This window comes from Hemicordylus capensis, chromosome 11 (assembly GCF_027244095.1).
Source record: "Hemicordylus capensis ecotype Gifberg chromosome 11, rHemCap1.1.pri, whole genome shotgun sequence".
Taxonomy (NCBI): Eukaryota; Metazoa; Chordata; class Lepidosauria; order Squamata; family Cordylidae; genus Hemicordylus; species Hemicordylus capensis.
Window position 1 is genome coordinate 15,796,590 of NC_069667.1, and position 16,358 is coordinate 15,812,947.

At 55.5% G+C, this 16,358-nt stretch overlaps 1 protein-coding gene across 4 annotated transcripts in view; it reads right to left on the reverse strand.

Moving 5' to 3' along the window:
• Positions 1–391: 391 nt before the first annotated feature.
• The window catches only part of MED12 (mediator complex subunit 12), a 41,381-nt gene continuing 25,414 nt past the window's right edge, over positions 392–16,358 (reverse strand). For 2 of the 4 annotated variants that reach the window (XM_053274261.1, XM_053274258.1), the window contains 17 exons: positions 15,981–16,052; positions 15,602–15,756; positions 15,349–15,510; positions 14,773–14,884; positions 14,339–14,428; positions 13,741–13,850; positions 12,161–12,296; positions 11,653–11,814; positions 10,063–10,437; positions 8,553–8,700; positions 7,793–8,001; positions 7,321–7,401; positions 6,358–6,572; positions 5,970–6,135; positions 3,418–3,606; positions 3,232–3,313; positions 392–800 (listed from right to left, as the gene is read on the reverse strand). In XM_053274261.1, coding sequence (XP_053130236.1) covers positions 757–800; positions 3,232–3,313; positions 3,418–3,606; positions 5,970–6,135; positions 6,358–6,572; positions 7,321–7,401; positions 7,793–8,001; positions 8,553–8,700; positions 10,063–10,437; positions 11,653–11,814; positions 12,161–12,296; positions 13,741–13,850; positions 14,339–14,428; positions 14,773–14,884; positions 15,349–15,510; positions 15,602–15,756; positions 15,981–16,052 — 2,508 coding nt within the window. In that variant the 3' untranslated portion in view covers positions 392–756. The remainder of the gene's footprint in view (positions 801–3,231; positions 3,314–3,417; positions 3,607–5,969; positions 6,136–6,357; positions 6,573–7,320; positions 7,402–7,792; positions 8,002–8,552; positions 8,701–10,062; positions 10,438–11,652; positions 11,815–12,160; positions 12,297–13,740; positions 13,851–14,338; positions 14,429–14,772; positions 14,885–15,348; positions 15,511–15,601; positions 15,757–15,980; positions 16,053–16,358) is intronic. The other 2 variants (XM_053274260.1, XM_053274259.1) reach the window with 2 other exon arrangements.

Below are 16,358 nucleotides of genomic sequence, written 5' to 3' on the forward strand. Positions count from 1 at the left end.
CTTCTCCCCTGTCTCCAGTGTTTCGGGGGTGGGTTTGATGGAGAAGGTCAAAAGGAATGGGACACGTTTTGCTTGGCATCAGGAGAACTTTTTCTATTCTACATGAAGTAAAGCCGGAATCTGCAGTCAGCGTCACATTATGCAAATGTGCTGATATTTGCTTAAACTCCCCACGATTAACAGTGCAGGCAGGCATATGGAAATTCCAGAAGCCGCAGCACGCTGGGACCAGACCGGGGAACCAAGCAGGGTGGGGAATCAAGGCAGAACTCCTGCTCCACTTCAGCACTGAATCCCAGAATTACCAGTTAAGCAGCCGGGTGGGCCAGAAACCCAGGAAGGGTGGCGGGCCCCCTCCTCGCCCCCCATAAAGACTCACTGACGCCTGACCTTCTGGAAAGTATGCTCTCTGTATTTGTCTCAGGACATCTGCGGTACAGTACAGGGTTTCATCCGGTATAAATAAAGTATAAAATCTTACAATTTGTTTTGTCATTATTTTAACAAAAATACTAAAAACTTATTAAAACCTGAAATCAAAGTGGGAAGGGAGGCTCTAGCGATCACATAGGATTTGGAAACACTGGTAGAAAGTGGAGATTAAAAATGCTCCCTTGGCATGATAAAACTCCTCCCGGCCCTGGCCGCTGCGGGGCAGAGCTCCCAAGGGGGGGCAGAGGCTGATCTGCAAAGGGCTCCAAGCCGGACAGGGGCACTCCCTCACGTCCTCCATGAGGCCTCTCTCCTTGTTGGGCCTCAGTAGCGTCCGAAGGGGTTGCTGTTCTGCTGAGGCTGCGTATCTGTTTGAATGAAGCACCGGGTTAGAATCTGAGAACAGACGACGGCAGAGAGACAGGAGAGGCACCAGGGGAGGCCCGGGTCTGGCGTGCCATCCCACAGCACTGCATGTGCTGCAACTCTCTGGCAAAGACCACTAGGCCTGGTATTGGGGAGCCACCTGTTTTCGTTGAGCAGAGAATAGGTGAGAGTAGGCCAAGTGTAGCCACCTAATGGCGCAGCGGGGAAATGACTTGGTTAGCAAGCCAGAGGTTACCGGTTCAAATCCCCACTGGTACCTCTATCGGGCAGCAGCGATGTAGGAAGGTGCTGAAATGCAACATCTCATGCTGTGCGGGAGATGGCAATGGTCAACCCCTCCTGCATTCTACCAAAGACAACCACAGGGCTCTGTGGGCACCAGGAGTCGACGTCGACCTGACAGCACAACTTTAACTTTAGGCCAAGTGTCCTACTGAAGTTCAGGGGCTGTGTGCTCTCCCACTTGGTGATCGTGCGCAAGTAAAAAGCAAGGTAGGAGGTGGGGGAAGTGACCGTCTGCAAGGCTCCCACTGGAAGGGAGGGCTCCAGCTTACACAGCAGCTTGATGAGGGAGGGAGGAAAGCCTTCCTACCCAGCTGACTCTCAACAGACCAGCACTGCCTACCTTGTTTCCTACTTGCACATGCTCAAAAAACAAGAGTGCGCCCAGCTCCCAAACCTGAGTGAGGCGCTTGTCTTCCCTTATTGCTGGCCACGAGCACCAACTTAACTCCTCACTACAGCACACCCTCCTCATGGCTAGGATTCCCCACTTGGTGGGGAGCAGCCTGTACTTTTGCCCACAGCCTGGTCCAACCCTTCCCCAAACAGGATGGCTCTTTGCCTGGCCCAGGGCAGGTGAAGGCAGGAGTGGCTGGTACTAAGGAGCGGGCGGAGGGGGCTGCCTCTGCGCCCCATAACTCCACGTGCTCCTCTCTCTCCTGCCCCGAACACTGCCTGCAAGCTAGCCGGGTGCGATTAACCATGCAGCTCTACCTGACGGATGGCCTGCCTGTGGGCAGTGCTTGGGGCGGGAGAGAGAGGAGTAAACAGAGCTCTGAGAGGCAGAGGTAGCTGTGCTTCCTTTAGGACCCCCCCCCCAGCTCATTATAGCAAGCCGTTCACGGGTGAAGGTATGGGAAGACCGATTCCTAGCTCCCTCGTATGGGAAGACTAGCACTCAGCTGTGGAAACACATCCAAGGGGGCCTCTCCCTTTCCTCCACATTTCATGTCTTCTCCAAAACTATATATCCCATGGACTGGCCCCAACTCCAGGAGTTCAGCCTCTATCTGTGCCCAGGCTCGGCTAGGGCCGGGAAAACTAGACTCCAGGAGGGAGGGAAATGCTTGCAGCTCACCCTCACCCCAACTCCAGCTGCCTGGCACAGAGAAGGCAGGAATGCAGCCCTCTCCTGGACTCTGCCCCCCCCCCCGAGGTCCATGCTTTGGCCCAGCACATGGGCTGCCCCACGCCCCATAACGCCAAGCCGGGCCCGCCCCACCACTGGGGCTGCTCTCCTCTGCAACCCACCACAAGCTGTTTGGGCAGGAAGCCCCTGCCTCTCGGGAGGTCAGATCACAGCTGCTCAGCCACGCTGGCCCTCCTCAAAACCTCACCGGCCTCACCAGGGAAATCACTTGGCGGGGGAACTGGAGCAGCTCCTCCTCCTTAGGGGATGAGAGCTGGCCTTGTGGTGGCAGCAAGCATGAATCGGCCCCTTTGCTAAGCAGGGCCAACCCTGGTTTGCATTTGGAGGGGAGAGGACATGTGAGAGCACCGTAGGAGAGTCCCCTAAGGGGATGGGGCCGCTCTGGGAACAGCATCTGCCTCCTTGCATGCAGAAGGTTCCAGGTTTGCCCTCCCTGGCATCTCTAGACAGGGCTGCTGCCTGTAACCTTGGAGAAGCTGCTGCCAGCCTGGGTAGACATGACTGAGCTGGATGGATCAGCGGTCTGACTCAGTAAAAGACAGCTTCCTAAGTTCCGAGCTTTGAGAAGGATTCTGGCAGGAGTGCCATGCTGAGGCCAGAACCCAGCACCCCCTCGCGGTGGCAGGGGATCTGGTGGCTCCTTGCTGCACAGTGGGGACGTCTTGCCCTCCTGAGCCACGCACACAGCTGCTGGCTTGGGAAGACGCAGCCAGGAAAGGCTGGGTAACAAAGCACACAATGAGGAGGCAGGCAGGCTGGGAGACCGTCCAGCGGGTCTTGGGAGACCCAGGGAAGAGAGCTGGTCTGGTGGCAGCAAGCATGACCTGTCCCCTTAGCCCCTGCTTCCCCTCCGTCCTCTCCCCAGTCTTTCCCAAGATCCCCGCACGGCCCGCATCCCCCAACAGGCCACGCTCCTCCCGCTGGCCCGATTCCCGACCCAGGCCGGGGAGGGGGCCGTGGCGCTGGGGAGGGGGACTTACTGGAAAGCTGCTGCTGGAGCTGGCGGACCAAGGCGGCCGTCTGCTGCTGCTGCTGCGTCTGCTGCAGACCCTGGCGCTGGAACTGGATGGAAAGAGGAGGCATGAGCAGGGGCGCCCCCTGCAACCGGGGGGCCGGGGAAGGGGGGGAGGAATCAGCTGCCGTGGGAGAACTTGCCACACACTCACAATGGGCTGCTGGGGCGGGAGCGTCTGCATCAGCGGCTGGCCCTGTGCTTGCGGCTGGGGGACGGAGGGCACCTGCGGCGGCGGCTGGGGCTGCTGGGGCGGAGGCTGCGGCGGAGGCTGCTGCTGCTGTTGTTGTTGCTGCTGCTGCTGCTGTTGTTGTTGCTGCTGCTGCTGCTGCTGTTGCTGCTGCTATGGGGTGGAGGGGAGACAGAAGGGCGCCCTCTGAGCAAGGCTGGGAAGCCACGCTTTGCATCCCCGCTCAGAACAGGCGGAAGGCGGCACATGCAGAATGGCAGGATCTTATTGTTGCATGCAAAGGGTCTGCGCAGAGACGAAAAGGACAGCAACCCCTTCCTGCAGGCTCACGGTCCAAGGAGAAAGGCAAGACTAGTTGGGGAGGAGAGGAAAGAAAAGGCCAGGAAAAGAGACAAGGGCCAGTCAGGAGGAGCCAGACAGCGGCAGAAGGGACTGCGGGACCCCAGGAGGCTTTTCGTCACGTTAAAACGCTCCCAGGAGAGCAGGAAGAAGGGGAGGGGAACACCCCCAAACCTCCACATGGAGCCTCCCTGAAAAGGCAAATGTCTCCATGTGGTGAGAGCCACTGGCATAGAAAGGCATGGGGGCGTGTGTGCGAAATTAACAGCAGTCAGGTCTAGTGATGGCCGTTTGCCACAACAGCTAATGGAGCCTCCATATACAGCAGCAGTATTCTGTGCAGTGTCTCAGAATATCAGTTTTTTGAGGAAGCAAACAAGAGATGTTGATTTCTGCCTTCCTTGTGAGCTTCCCTGAGTATCTGACCGACCACTGGTGGAAACAGAATGCAGGGCAGGATGAGTCTTGGCCTGCTTTGGCAATCCTCATGTTCTCCAGTTCAAGAGTTGATGCTCCCACCCTTCCCATCTCATCCCTATGGAGAGTCCAAGGAAGATGGCTGGCAGGGAGGGAGGTTAGAGGTTCATGGCACTGTGGCCTCAAGACCACATCCTGTGAAGCACCAGATTAAGCTTCAAGTGGAGGTCTCTAAAGTCTCCATTCATTTCATGCATAAAATTTTCTTCTGTCAGCAAAGACGACTCATTAATTCCCAGTGACTGAAACAGGAGAGCCGGCCAATGCTTTAAAAAAGCATTCAGACTGTCTTTTTACAGTAACAAAGCAACAAAGTTGGAGTCAACGATGGACCAACACAGCAAGGAATGCTCTTGACTCACTTCTAGGAGAACTTTTTTAAAAAATGTACTTCTATCTCTGTTCCTTTTTCAGGTACAGAAAGATACAAAAGAACTCAACCAAAAAAGAAGAAATCGAAGGACGGAACCTCAAGTAACGAGAGAAAGAAAAGACACAGACAGGAATTGCAAATTGTTACATGAACAGGAAACAACAAACATGTAGAATGAGGGTAGTATTTCTTTACAGCACCTGAAGGAATTCCATGGTTCCAAACAGAGAGTCAGAAAATAATTACACTCAACAAAGATCAGTTACTCAACATCTGGAAAGCGTCCCTCTTTCATCTTTTATGGCAAGCCTCAAAGGCTTTGGCGGAAAATTCTGAGTGAATTCCATAAAGGTTGGAAGGGCGAACCAAACACTTGAAAAAGTGGCCAGTGTGAGTCCTTTCTAGAAAGATCAAGGGTATGGAAGTGGAGGGGGGTCCCTGTGCCAGCTTGCCGCTTTCATCCTCAATGCAGCAGCAATGAATTTTCCCCCATTCAGGGTGAAAGCTGCAAGCTGGTCCAAATCGGCCAAGTGTACAGCCTCTGCAAAACAGCATCAGGCAGCACCACATCCTTCACACCCCAGGGAGGAGGAGACAGCAGACCCAAAGCACCACCCAAGCAGCAGCTCCAAAATTCACAAAGCCTGAATCCTGCTCTACTTGAATTGCCAAAACACAAAATCTCCTTTGCACAGTGGCAGGCTGATGAACTGGGGAACAGGAACTGGTATCCTGAATCCAGGCTGCCTGAAAGAGAGCCTTGCCCCCAAATGCCCCTGCCTGGCCCTTAAGATCTTGTTCAGAGGCCCAGCTCAAATGCCTCTGCCAAACAAGGTGAGGCAGGTGGCTAGGGATGAGGCCTTTTCAGTGGTGGCTCCCCTTCTAGGGAATAGCCTCCTCCCAGTGAAGCTCCCCTGGCATCATCACCTTGTTCTTTTAGACTCCAGGTGAAGATCTTTCTGCTCACCCAGGCCTTTTAAAATAGGTTTTAAAAACACTTCTGTACTGTTTTGAATGGCATTTTCTATTTTGCCGTAACTTTTTGTCTTGTGCGTTGTAGTTGTATGTTTTATTCTACGGTTGTTTTATTGTGAGCCACCCAGAGAACAACTTGTTATGGGGCAGCTAGCAAATAAAGCTATGATCAGAATAATCAACCCCAAATTATGCACCACGTGGGGTGCCCCAGTTTGCTCATCAAATAGCCCATATGCCAAGGACCCCGGGGCAGGGGGGGGGGGAAGAGGGTATGCAGCAGAGAAGAGCCCACCTAGGCAAGACAGGAAAGGCAGGTGGGGGCCGTATCTCAGCTCTTGGCCTCACTTACCCTCAGCATCTGCTGCTGCTGCTGTTGCTGCTGCTGCCTCAGATACTGCTGCTGTTGCTGGTCTGGGAGGAGCTGGCTGGGCCGAATCCCTGATGGGATGCCCTGCGCGCTCATGTGGTTTATCCCACTCATCATGGGAGTCTGCTGCATTGACTGATGAGGAAACCTAGGCCCAGAGACAGGAAGGGAGTGTGGGCAAGGATCCGTGGGAGAGGCAGAGCCAGAGGAGAGACTCCCCGGAGCAGCGATCAGGCACGGTGACCATCCTGCTTCTGCGATGAAAGACATCGCGACGCGGGCTTGAAGGGGGGCTGGTGAGACCCTTGATGGGCTCGCCGGGGCGAGGGGAGCGCCAATTCAGCCACCCGGAGCACCTCCCCCCCCGTACCTTTGTGCTGTGCTCAGGGCGTGGCCGTAGCCGGGAGCCTGCTGGTGCACGTAGCCACTGGGCCTCTGCATTGGCCTGATGGGGTCGACGAAGGGAGGATTGGAGCTGGGGTGAGTGTTCTGGTAGGTCTGGCTGGAGTAGGCGGGAGGAACCATGGTGTTGGACTGCGGGGGGTGCTGCTGGAGGCCAATGTGCGAGACGTAGGAGGTGTAGCCCTGCAGAAACAGAGCCACAGGCCATGTGAGGATCCTGCATCTCTGCCCACAGAGATGGGCCGGGGTGGGGGAACGCTCCGCAACGTGAAAGCAAAGCCAGCCACAAGCACTTAATGACTGATTTGTGAACTCTCTTCCCAAGTACATACTTGGGTTCTCTCTCTCTCCCCACCCCCAGATAAAAAAGCTAAAATGCAAGGGGTCTCCTATGCATATTCATATACTAGATGTGACAAAATATTTTATATCCATACCCAGAAACAGGGATTCCCAGAGGTTGTTGACTACAATTCCCATAACCCCCAGCTGCAATGGCCAAAGGTAAGTTCATCCCAACAGTCATGCCCCATAGCCAGGCTCACTCCAACGACCACACTTGGATAGTTGCAATAGAGTGTGAGTGTGAGTGTGTGAGTGTGTGTGTGTGGGGGGGGGGGGTTCTGTTACCAAAAATCAAGGATAGTTTCCTAATCCTACAGACCTTGAACCTCCGGTGGTTATTTGGCCAGCCTGGATTGTCAGCCACAAAGGGTAGAGGATACTCTTTGTAACAGAAGACCGGAAGAATGGTAACAAAAATCAAACTGATATTCAGTTATATATCCCGGGATGTAACAAACTGTTGGACTAGCAAGAGGAGCCTATTGTTTCCGCTTGGAGAGCAAAGGGCTCTGCATCCCTGCTGAGGCCCTGGAGGTGGTTGTTGTTGGGGCGGGGGGGCACTACACCGATGCCTGCCCAAGCTTACCTGTGAGGGCTGGACACCTCCATAGCCTGGGGCAGGAGCCATCTGCCGCACAGGTGGCTGTCCCAACATTCCCTGGCCCTGCTGGAAAAGCAGCAGAGAGAGATGATGGATGACACTGGCCCCCAAGACACTCGCGGCTCCATCCCCACAAACCCCCAACACGCCCTGGTAGAGGCAACGGGGTGGGCTGGGCTGTGCAGCCTACCACCCTCTGGAAACAGTAGGGCCACACCAGACTCCCAGCCACATCCAGACAACAGGGCTTCCCTGCATTATACAGAGGGGAGCAACAGCCTGCAACTCATGCGCCTTTCCCCACGGAAGCGGGACTCGGTGATCCCCGAGGCAGCCACCCTTAGCCTTACCTGCACAGGTAGCCCAGTGGGGGAGAGCAATGGGGGGGGGGAGGTGGGCTTTAGAGCTCCCAACCCCAGCAGTAGATAGCATGGAGGAAGCAGGGAAGCCTCCTTACCAACTTGGCCTGCAGCTGCTGGCGGAGGAGCTGCCCTTGGGTGACAGGAGGCTGCTGCTGCCGGTAGACGGCGGCCTTGTAGGAAGGGTCGATGCCGATCATGGTGCCCACGCTTGTTGGCAAGACTCCTGTGTAGGGGGGCCGGCTTGGAATCAGCTTGCCGAGGGGCATGCGCCCGGGCCGGTAGGAGGTATCCAGCCGAGGGCCACCTGCAGAGAGGAAGGAGGAGGGAGCATCACACACACACCCACAGACACACACCCACACCCCATCAGGGAGTGATAAGAGTGCCCATTCGACTATCAAGTTGCATCAGACAAAACTGCTGGCATTTGCCCAGATCTACCCTTTTTGTAGATTTGCCAGCTGCAAAGATTTGGGCTCTTGCAGCATCTGGAAGGCAGCCGGGGGAGGGGGGGGCCTCAGGGGCAGGTGCCCTAGGCTTTGTTCAAATCCTGGGTGACCAGGTGGGCCGTGGGGGCACATCAGCCTGTCTCAGCCTCACATGGCTGTGACAAGGAGACTTAAAAAAAAAAATGATTTTACCGGCGTCCTACAGAAACAACAGCAACAAGAGGATGGTGGTCATGGAAAAAGAAAGCAGGGCAGGGAGAACTCGGCAGCACCCAAGGCCAGCCCTGCAGGTTGCAGACTTGATACAGGACCGGGTCAGGCACTCCAGGGCAGCGTGCCTGCGACCTGCACAGAGGGGGGCTCTCTCCTCTCACTCCCCAGAAGCAGGGGCAGCGCCGTGACTCACCTGCTGGCAGGGGCTGGTTCTGGGCATAGAGACCCACAGGCGGCTGCCCGTAGCCCAAGCGCGCCATGGCGTTCCCAGGCTGGTGGTGCAGGATTTCAGCCTGCATGTTACTCCCGTAGGAAAGGCCTCGGCCCGCGTTCATGTAGTCCTGCGGGGAGAAGAGGCTGTGAGAAAAGCCGTGTGCATGGCGGAGGCATCTGAGCCGCGCAAAAGGCTCTGGGTCAGGACATCCACTTGGGTGACAAGCAGGGTTGGAGCTGGGAAAGGGGCCCCCAAGATGCCTCTCAATACCAGTTGCAAGGGAGCAACAGCAAGAGAGAGAGGGCATGCCGTCACCCCGTCTGTGGGCTCCCCAGTGGCATCTGGTGGGCCACTGTGTGCAACGGGATGCTGGACTAGATGGGCATTCTTGGGCCTGATCCAGCAGGGCTGTTCTTATGTTCAGATGGGGAGGGAGAATCCCATAGCCAAGAGCTTGTTTTCCTAGGAGGAGCCCCCTCCCCCATCAGGACAGACAGACAGGCCCCAACCCTACCCACAATTATGGTTTCAAGTGGCACCACAGAGCTCTGCTGGCTCAGACCAACAGCTTTTCTTCGTCCAGCATCCTGCTTCCAATGGAGCTGATGCCTCTGCACAGTCCACAAGCAGGGAAAATTGCCTCCAAGCAACTGGTATTCAGAGGGAGAGTGCTTCTCAACACAGAGCCGTCAGCCTGCTGACAAAACTTATGCTTCCTGAATTGGTCTGAGCCCCTTCTAAAGCCATCTGACACCAGTGGTCTAGTGCTCATGTAGCAACAACAGGAGGGTTGATACCTCTGGCATATCAAAGAGAGCAGAGCACAGAGATCAAAGCTGTGGGTGAAGCACCCTGATATCCCCAAATAAACAGGGGCTGTTGATGCAGGAGAAAAACCAGCTTAGCCAACCAACTTTGGATCAAGGGCATATAGCTGTTGTGGGGGGCTTTTAACAGCTGTTGGGGTAAACTATTTAAGCCAAGGATTCTCAAACTTGGGCCCCCAGATGTTGTTAAGACCACCTCCCATAAGCCTTTGGCCACTGAAGTCCAACAACATCTGGCTTTCTAAGAGCTTCGCCACGCTTCCTCCCTACCTCAGCATTGTTATTGTAATTGAAGAAACATCTTTCTAGAGAAGCTTTTAAATATTGTATCCGCTGCTTATATCCGGTAGGTTTCTTAATTTTTAGCTTTTTAACTTTTAATTTGAAACTTAAACATGCAGTATTTGCCTGGTCTTTTAACTTCTTAAGTTTTATGAATTTTTATTGTTCTATCTATATGGTATCTATTTAAGTCACCCCCAGCGGTAGCGTACTGGAGGAGCAGGATATAAACATTTCAAAGAAAACAAACATACATACATACATCTAGGAACCCAAATTTGAGAACCTCCAATTTAAGTGGCTAGGAACGGGTTCATGCCTGCAAGGCTGGGGGGGGGGGGAGTGGGGGCATCCAAGAACCACCAGAACGGTCTTCTCACCTCACTCTTGCTGGTGGCTTGGGTCCGCTTCTTGTTCTTGGGCTTCTTCTTGGGCTCGGTGGTGGAGTTGGCGGAATTGGCGCTGGCCTTCTCCACCTTGGCTGGCTCTGCCGCCTTCTTCTCTGGCTCCAGGGCCACAGGCGTGGGGGGCTCCTCTTCTTCGGGGGGCAGAGGCAGCGGCTCCAGGTAATAGCTGCGGGGCTTCGGCTTGAGGTGTGTGTGATACAGCAGCAGCCTCTGTTGCTCTTCGAGGCGAGAGACCTTGCGATCCACCCGCACGGTCCCAAACCAGCCCCAGGACAGTGGGGCAGAGTGCTTCAGGCCTTCAAACAGGTCCCAGGGGGAAATCTTCTGCTTGGTAGACACTTGCAGGCCCTGGGGGGGTGGGGAGAGAAGAGAATGGGAAGGGCAGCCAGGAGAGACCAAGCAGCAGTTGCTGCAGCTTCCAGCAAGGCCCAGGCCCTGCAGATCCCCATGCTGGAGAGCACCTGTGACTCATAGGGCTGGGGAGGGAGAGGAGGTCTTCTGACCATCGCTGTCTCTACTCCTTGCTTAATTGTTTTCGTTTTTGAAAAACTATGACTGCACTGAAATCAAAACAGTTACATTTTTAAAAACCACCAACCGTAACCAAAGCATAAATGAAACTCAACTGTAACGCTAGCAAAAAACAAAAATACCCTAAGGATAGCCTGTCGATATCATCTCTGTGGCAGATAAAACGTCATGACTATGACGAATATTTACAACTAATATTTATATACCGCTTTTCAACAAAAGTCCCCAAATGGGTTTACATAGATATAAATAAATTTTAAAAATGGCTCCTTGTCCCCAAAGGGCTCACAATCTAAAAAACTAAACGTAAGATAGACAGCAGCAACAGCCACTGGAGGGATGCTGTGCTGGGGCTGGAGAGGGCTAGTTGCTCTCTATCTGCTCAATAAAGAGAACCACCACTTTAAACAGGTGCCTCTCTGCTCAGTTAGCAGGAAAATGACTCATCCGATGAACCTCCCAGAAAAGCCTGGACAAGACGGCAGAACAAAACCAAAGAAGGGGTTTTCCCAGGCTTCCCTGGGAAGGGCCTTCCATAGCGTTGGCACCATGAATGGAGAGGCCCTCAGTACTTCTCCACCATGCCTCTGCAGCTGAGCTGAGCGGATTAGGGTCACCGGTGCACAGGAGGAGATGGTCCTGAATGCTCCCAGACAGGGATAAGGGAAGAACTGTCATTTTGAACTGAGCCTGGGAAACAGCTAGGCAGCTAGTGAAGACCACAAAAGACCTGCATTCCATGCTCTGTCCTGCTGGCCCCAGATGATATGGATGCCTCCAGACCCATGGGACCAAAAAAGCCCATGGTTTTTGAACCTACGGATGCTTCCAGATGCTTTCCCATGGACGCTTCCATGCAGAGCACATTTAGCCCAATCTGGAGGCAACTAACGAGCAAGCCTGCACCCACCTGCCATGACTACGGCCACCAGCCAGACCCCTTCCTGCACCAATGGGGTGGGAAACACATATGCAGCGCAAGGGGTCCTAGCACTCACACAGGGTTGGAGGCGGGGTGGTGGTGGTACTTGCCTCCTTCTTGAAAATGGAGTCGAAGCCGGCAATCTTGTTGCCTTTGGTGTCGATGAGGGAGCCCTGAGGCTCGCAGGTGATCACATCCCGGGTCTGCTTGGGCAGGGGGAGGAGCTGGCGCACTTTCTCCAGGCTGTCGGACTGGCGGTCACCCAGCTCCTTCTGCAGAGCAAGGAAGGCCGTGGAATGCCAGTTGGAGGGAGGCCCTTTGACTGGCCCACAGATGCTGCCCCTGGCAGCACTCCTCACCCCTCCAGCATCCCCACACATTAGAGCCATCCCCACACCTGTCACCACCCAGAGGACCAAAATGCACCCCAGCCAGCCCCTGACCAAAGGCAGAAGCATCCTTTCTGGGGTGAGGGGGCAGAGGCGGCTTTGGCGTCTTCCACTGGTCTGTGCCCCTCCCGACGACTAACATTAAAGGAATAAATCATGCAAAATTAAGCAAGTACGACTGCTCCACATAGCAAGAGAACCCCTCCACCCCACAAGTCCTCCTCCTTACCCGGAGCTTTTTGACCAGGTTCATGTAGGCCCGCTTATTCTCCTCCATGATGCCCTGGGAGATACTGGACATGTCTGCAGCCAGCGTGCCGCTGATGAGTACACTCAGCATGTCCAGGACTGTGGTGAAGAGCTCACTGGGGGTTATTGGCGGGGAGTGGGTGGGGGGAGAGGAGAGAGAGAGAAAGAGAAAGAGAAAGAGAGAGGGGTCATTCAAGGGGGACAGGCACAGGGGCTATTTTGCCCTAGCGTTTCCAGAAGGGCAGGGAAGCTGTCAAATCCACGCAGCCAGAAAAGCTGGACATCTCAGCACAAGTGTTGAAATGGGAGAGGAGTGCAGACAAAGGCCTTTCCATCACCAGCACTGCGCTGAGCAGCTCAACTGGCCCTCAGATGTGGCCCTCCGGCATGGCCCTTCTGCCTACGATCTCTCAGGGAGGAGAGTTGGTCTTAGGAGCATAGGAAGCTGCCATACACCAAGACCATTGGTCCATCTCACTCTGTATTGTCTACACACACTGGCAGCGGCTTCTCCAAGGTTGCAGGCAGGAACCTCTCTCGGCCCTATCTTGGAGATGCTGCCAGGGAAGGAACTTGGAACCTTCTGCTCTTCCCAGAGTGGCTCCATCTCTAAGGGGAATATCTTGCAGTGCTCACACTTCTAGTCTCCCTTTCATATGCAACCAGGGCAGACCCTGCTTAGCTAAGGGGACAAGTAATACTTGCTACTACAAGACCAGCTCTCCTCCCTGAGAGGAGGAGTACTGTGCATAAACTGTCCCCTTTGCTATGCAGGGTCCACCTTGGTTTGCATTTGGATGGAGACTACATGTGAGCATCATAAGATATTCCCCTTAGGGGATGGGGCCATAGCTCAGTGGTAGAACATCTGTTTGCATGCAGAAGAACCCAGGTTCACTCCCTGACGTTTCCAGATAGGGCTGGGGAAGACTGCTGCCTGAAACCTTGGAGAAACACTGCCAGTCAATGTAGATAGTACTGAGCTAGATGGACCAAGGATCTGACTCAGGATAAGGCAATTCCTGTGCTCCTATCTTCCTGCTTGACAGAATCATTTCTCCCCTCGGCATCTTCGTTAAAACTAGCTGGGCCAGGCGCAGAGCATCTTTTTCTCTAGTTCTCCCCTGTCCTTCCCCACTCCCTCTCAGTTTTCCTTCTGAAACGCCGCCGCTATTTGTTTTCCCTACCCACCACCATTTTCTCCCCCGCCACACACACACCGCTTTCCTCTCCCCCTGCTGGCAACTGCTCGCGAACTCTCACAAGAGCTGCCACACATGGGATTAGCAATGGGTACGCCTTAGAGAGAGAGAGAGAGAGACAGACAGACAGATAGATAAGGCACACAAGCTCAATCCAGTGGCGTTTTGACCAATTTCCCACGGTCTGGACCAGGGCCTCCCAACTTTGGGTCCCCAGATGTTGTTGGACTACAACTCCCATCATCCCCTGGCATAACGGCCATGGCTCGGAATCCCCAGTCTAGGATGGCCTAACAGCTGAGGAGATTGTGTGGGGAGGAGAGGTGGAAGATAGCTGCCCACTCCCCAAACAACTCACTTGTTGGACTGCATATCCACCGTGCCACTGCTGATGATGTCCAGGAGAAGCACAGCCCATTCGGTGGTCTGCTGAGTGCTGCGCTGCACCGTGTCAAACATGCCCCCCACCTGGCAGGGAGGAAGGAGAAGGAGGAGGAGAGGCCATCAACCTACAGCCTCAGCATTCCCAACCTCCACGCACCCTCACCCCCCCCCCCCGGCAAGAAATCTGGATGGTGGCAGGAGGCGAGGCAGGGTGCGGCCTCCCTGCTCGTTTCATGGGCCACGTCTCCCCATCACAATGCAACAGCCAAGCCACTAGTGGAAGGGACCAGTGTTGCCTGCAACAATCCCCAAATGTTGTTGACTACAACTCCCATAATCCCCAAACAAAGGCCACTGCATTCTGGGGATGCTGGGAGTTGTAGTCAAGCACATCTGGGAACCCCGGTTACAGAAAACACAGGAAGGGAGCTCCCTAGGCCTTGGCTCTTGCAGTGGGGTTTGGCTGCCAGGACCCCTTCCCAGACAGACGGTTCTGTCAGCTGCAGAAGTCCCTCCTCCCCTTCCATGGCAGGGCCCCAGGAGATGGAGCAACCGCCGACCCAGCCGCTCACCAGATTAAGCCGCAGCTTCAGCGCCTCGTGCATCAGCTGCTTCGCCTTGCAGTCGTCCTGATATTGGTCTTCTCGCCAGTTGGTCACAATCTAGGGGCACAGAAGGAGTCAACGCCCAGCTGCTGGGCGTCCAGCACTCCTCCCTCCTCCCCACATGTGTGGGTTGTATCCAGAGGGAGCAGCAGAGCATCCCTGGCTTGCTCCTGGGACGGGATCCAGGAAGCAACAAAGAGATGCTCAGGACCCAACCCGAGGCGAGAGGGTGGTCCTGAGGAGGACCCAGCTGCACCTCACACACCATGGGGTGACGACAGCAACCCAGCACACACCGGGGAGGAGCAGGAAGGGACAATACGGACAATACGGACGCCAGTGCCGCTGGCTTGACAATGCAACCACCGCCAGAACCAGGGAGGGAGCGGAGAGGGGCCTACCTGCTGGACCTGGCTGTACAAGGAGGTGAGGAGGCCTTCACGCTGCTCGTCCTGGCCTTTCAGGCACGTCAGCACCAGGGACAGGAAAGGCTGCTGGCTCAGCAGAGACATGCTACAAGCAGGACAGGAATATGCGAGAGCAACCATGGATGCCACTCACAGCAGATGCCTTCCCTGAGACCCCCAGCCCTGACAAGAGCCCCCTGAGTCCAACAGACTGTGAGCAGTCAGGGCTGGTCGTCCCTCCTGCAGTTGTCCCCCCTGGAGATCTGGGGAGCTAGCACCCCACAACAGGGCTCCCGTCCTGCCTCTAGAGTCCTATCCATCACCCCCACGGGAAGATTTCATGCATTTCAATCCCGAATTCCAATGCCGGAGGCAAAGCCCTTGCCTGGCTGCTGGGGGCCTCCCACCCTATAGGCCTACTCGGGAGGAGGGGCCCCAGCTCAAGCATCTGCGCGGATCGGGGCTGGCCTGATCCGCCACTCCATCTGCAGCCGGCCCTTGCCGGTTCAATGGTTTCTTCTCGGAGCTCCGTTGCTGCTTTGCTCCAGCCCCCCAACCCGCCCTGCTCACCTCTTCTGCTTCTGACGGTCCCGCTCCTTGCGAGAGGAGGAGCCCAGGTGCTGCCCTTTCTCCAGCTCGTCTCCCGCAGCCTTCAGGACGTAGCCTTGCACGGAGGTCGGGAGCTTGGCGATGAGAGGGGCCACCAGCCACACGCCTGACCTCTCCAGGGAGCTGGGAGAGGCAAGCGGAGAGAGTTGAGCCAATCCGCCCCGAGAGACCCTGGGCACCAGCCCTCCCGCCCTGCGTCCTTCCACGCCCTGACCTGAGGATGGGCTTGGCTTTGGTGCTGGCCGGCACCACGCTGGCGGAGCCACTGAGGCTGACGATCCCGTTGCTGGCGGAGTTGGTCTCGGCCGACTGCTGGAAGACCTCGATGGTGGCCTTGGCAATGTTCTCCAGCAAGGAGTTCATTTCCTGCTGCAGAAGGGCGGAACCGAGATGGCTGAAGGCTCAGGCTCACCTTGACAAGGAGAACGGCGCTGCTTGGTGGCGTCGATGCTTGGGGACTTGCCCCCTCCGAGGGGCCCTTCCCAGTTCTGCCTGTCGCTGGCCTCACGGGGCCTCAAAGGGCCTGGCCCTTGAACCACCCCTCCCACTTGTTTGCCCCCCCACCCCCGGGCAACGCTGCAACGGCTGCTTACGTTGTTGGCCGTCTGCTTGATCATGAGCTGCAGCTCCAACAACGACTGCCGCATCGTCCACTGGTCCAGATTCTGCAACCAATGCCAACATCATCGGCTCGCATGTTGCCGCTCAACATCTGCTGACCCCTCGACCACTCCCTCCCTCTTCCAGCACCAGCCCAAGTTTCTTGGGGTCTCTACTGGCTCCACCAGACATAAAAGGGCTAGCCCTCTCTCCTCCAGCTCTTGCTCTGCCTTATCCACAGTTCCTACACCCCCAAACATCTCTTTTCATACAAACCCATATACGGGTCTGTGCCAAAATAAATAGACATTCTGCACTAATCAATGCTGAACTGGGTAAACCACACGATATATACAAATTAAGCAAAGATG